Raw genomic sequence first — 2,619 nt, 5'->3', positions numbered from 1 at the left:
CCTGGTTGCAAAAGGGGGGGGGGGTGGGGAGGGGGCAGTCAAGATAGAGCGCGGCGCTGTCTCTTCCATGCAGTGAATGACTGTTGCACCCACGGAATCCCTGGCTGGATATTGCAGCAGCTGTTCATTTGGAGCATTGGCAACGAAGCCGCGAGCCCTCAGTGGAGTGCACTGCCGGCCAGCCCGCCGGCACAGCCCCCGCTGCGCGCTGTTCGGTGTACACCTCCCCATGCACCGCGCAGCGTGCCCCCCGTTCACCTGATGATCGCATCGCCTGCCTGCTGCATGAACACATTGACGTGGACGTGCCACAGCTCAGCGTCAGAGGTCGCCACTAGCCGGAGCCCAGACTGCAGGGGGCCCTCGCCAATCAACGCTGCGCCGCCGCCAAACCAGTGGCCGGGCCCCAGCCGGGCGACGACCTGCGTGCGGCGTCACGGTTTCCCAAGGCGTGTGGTCAGTACCAAGCCGGTGCTCGTTGCAGCGGAGGGGCCAAACAGGGCACTGGATGCTGCTGGCCATGCTGACCGCACGCGTAATCAATGGAATCAGAAGCCAGCACCAGTGTGGCAGCGGCCTGCCGTGTTGCCTTCTTGCGGCCGCAATGTTGCAGCCGGGCCAGCCGCAGGACCTCACCCCTGCTCACCTTTTTGACAGTGCCCCTGAGCCGCGCCCTCTGCAGCTCTTCCTCCATCCCTAGTGTCCCCACCACCCGCCCGCCGCCCGCCATCCGCACCGACGCCAGCACCCCGCAGTCCGCCAGAGGCGGCATCACGCGCCGCCCCCTGGCACCACCGCTGTCACGTCCCCAGCCGCCGGTGCTCGCGCCCTCGTCTTCAGGTTGCTGCTGGTTCTCGCTCTCGCCGCCTCCAGCGTTGCCGCCGCTGCCGCTGCCGCCGCCTGGCGCATTTCGCCGAGACACACGGGCGACGCCCCGTTCGCCAGAGGACGCTGCAGGAGCAGTGGAGGGGCGGCTGGATTGCGGCCGGCCGCCCAGGTCTGCGCCACCAGCGGTGCCTGCATATGTCGCCGCTTGCAGCTGCTGTGTGTTGCTGCGCCAGGGAATCTTCTTCAAGCCAGCAGCTGCACTGCCGCTGCCTGCAGTGGTCGCATGTTCGATGAGTTCCAACTGAAAGCTGCCGTCCTGTAGCATTGCGTGCGCACGTGCGCGCATGCGCATGCGTGCGTGCGTGCGTGCGTGCGTGTGTGGGTGTGTGTGCGTGTGTGTGTGTGTGCATGCGTGCATGTGTGTGTACGTAATTGCTGGCCAGAGGGTTTTCAAATTTGCTGCAAACCACAGAGGCCTACAGTTGAATGATTCCGTGCGTGTGGGGTGTGGCCGCCCACGCAACGCACCTTGACGAAGTACACCTGGTCCTCCTGCGCCAGCTCCCACGTGCGCCCCGCCTTGGCGGTACCCGGCAGCATGATGGCGCTCAGCCGCTGCACCTCCGCCTGGGGCGCCCCCGCCTCGCGCACGGCCCGCACCTGGGGGTTGATGCGGGTTGACCCGCCTCAGCAGCTACGAGGGTTTCAGCGAGGTTGCTTCGGCATGGCTTGCATGGCTCGACCGTGAGCCGTTGCCCACCGCCTACATGCAGTAAAGCCAGACCCCTTCCTGGCCCCCGCCCCAGCGGCCCCGGCCTCACGGGGAGTAATGCCGCCTTCGCGGCGTCCAAGGCGACCCGCAACTACTGCACCTTGCTTGACAGGAACGCCCGGGTGGCCTCCCGCAGTCCCTTGAAGTGCGCGCCCAGGTATACCAGAAATTCCTGGGGCCAGTGGAATGACGGGCACCAGCCGTGCGGTGATGACATCAGCATTGCCCGGGTCCACGGTCACGCGACCAACAGGGCACACGCGGCAACCAACAGGGCACACGCTTTGGCCAGTCTACACATGCGTAAGCCGAAGGGGGGGGCGCCTGCTGATCAGGGGTGTCCGACTCCCTGTGCCGGTGCGTGCGTGCGTGTGGCACGTCCCTGCCCGGCCCCGCCGCACCTCCCGGTCAATTGCCAGCACCGTCGCGCTCGCCGTCGCCGGCACGGCGCCCGTCCAGCGCAGGCGCCCCTCCAGCAGCCCCTGGTCACCAAACGCGTCCCCCTTCAGCAGGCGCGACACAACGGCGCGCGGCCTGGGCGGTGGGGGGCGCAGTTGCCGGTCGGCACACCCAGTCGTCGCTGTCGGGCGCGGCTGTTGCGAGAGTGCCCCCCTCCCTGCGCGCGGTCCTCTGGCGACGCTGGGTGCCCCATGCTCATGGCAGTCGCGGCGCGCAGGAAGTTTGGCAGCAGCAGGCTCCGGCACCCGCTGAAGCTTGCCGCCCTTGCCCCCTTGCGCTCCTTGCCCCCCTTGCCTGCCGGCGCCCCCGCCGTGTGTAAAGATCTCGACCGCGCCGGTGAGCAAAACGTAGAAGCAGTCTGCCGTTGCCCCCGCCTCGTAGATGACCTGCCAGGCCCAGGGGATTGGGGCAACGATCACGCGCAGAGGGTGAACAGAACAGCAATAATTAGCGCAGCGCTGCGCAGCACCGTGGGCCTACGTCCTTCAGGCATGCGCACGCCCACACCGAACAGGCGCCCTCGCAGCTGCCATGCCTTGGCGCGCCCAGACCCTGCCTTC

The 2,619-nt window shown here is 67.6% G+C and overlaps 1 protein-coding gene across 1 annotated transcript; it reads right to left on the bottom strand.

Annotated features, from left to right (window-relative positions):
• Window positions 1-254: 254 nt before the first annotated feature.
• MNEG_4533 (hypothetical protein) lies at window positions 255-1,823 on the bottom strand (the record flags this gene model as incomplete). The annotated part of the gene is made up of 4 exons (XM_014046991.1): window positions 255-422; window positions 647-1,144; window positions 1,357-1,488; window positions 1,701-1,823. 4 exons carry the CDS (start codon window positions 1,821-1,823, stop codon window positions 255-257), a joined length of 921 nt encoding a protein of 306 aa, XP_013902445.1.
• Window positions 1,824-2,619: the final 796 nt, after the last annotated feature.

Source organism: Monoraphidium neglectum, assembly GCF_000611645.1.
Source record: "Monoraphidium neglectum strain SAG 48.87 unplaced genomic scaffold scaffold00634, whole genome shotgun sequence".
In the NCBI taxonomy this organism is placed as follows: Eukaryota; Viridiplantae; Chlorophyta; class Chlorophyceae; order Sphaeropleales; family Selenastraceae; genus Monoraphidium; species Monoraphidium neglectum.
The sequence above is the reverse complement of the archived record's forward strand: the minus strand, read 5'-3'. Positions and strand labels throughout refer to the sequence as shown.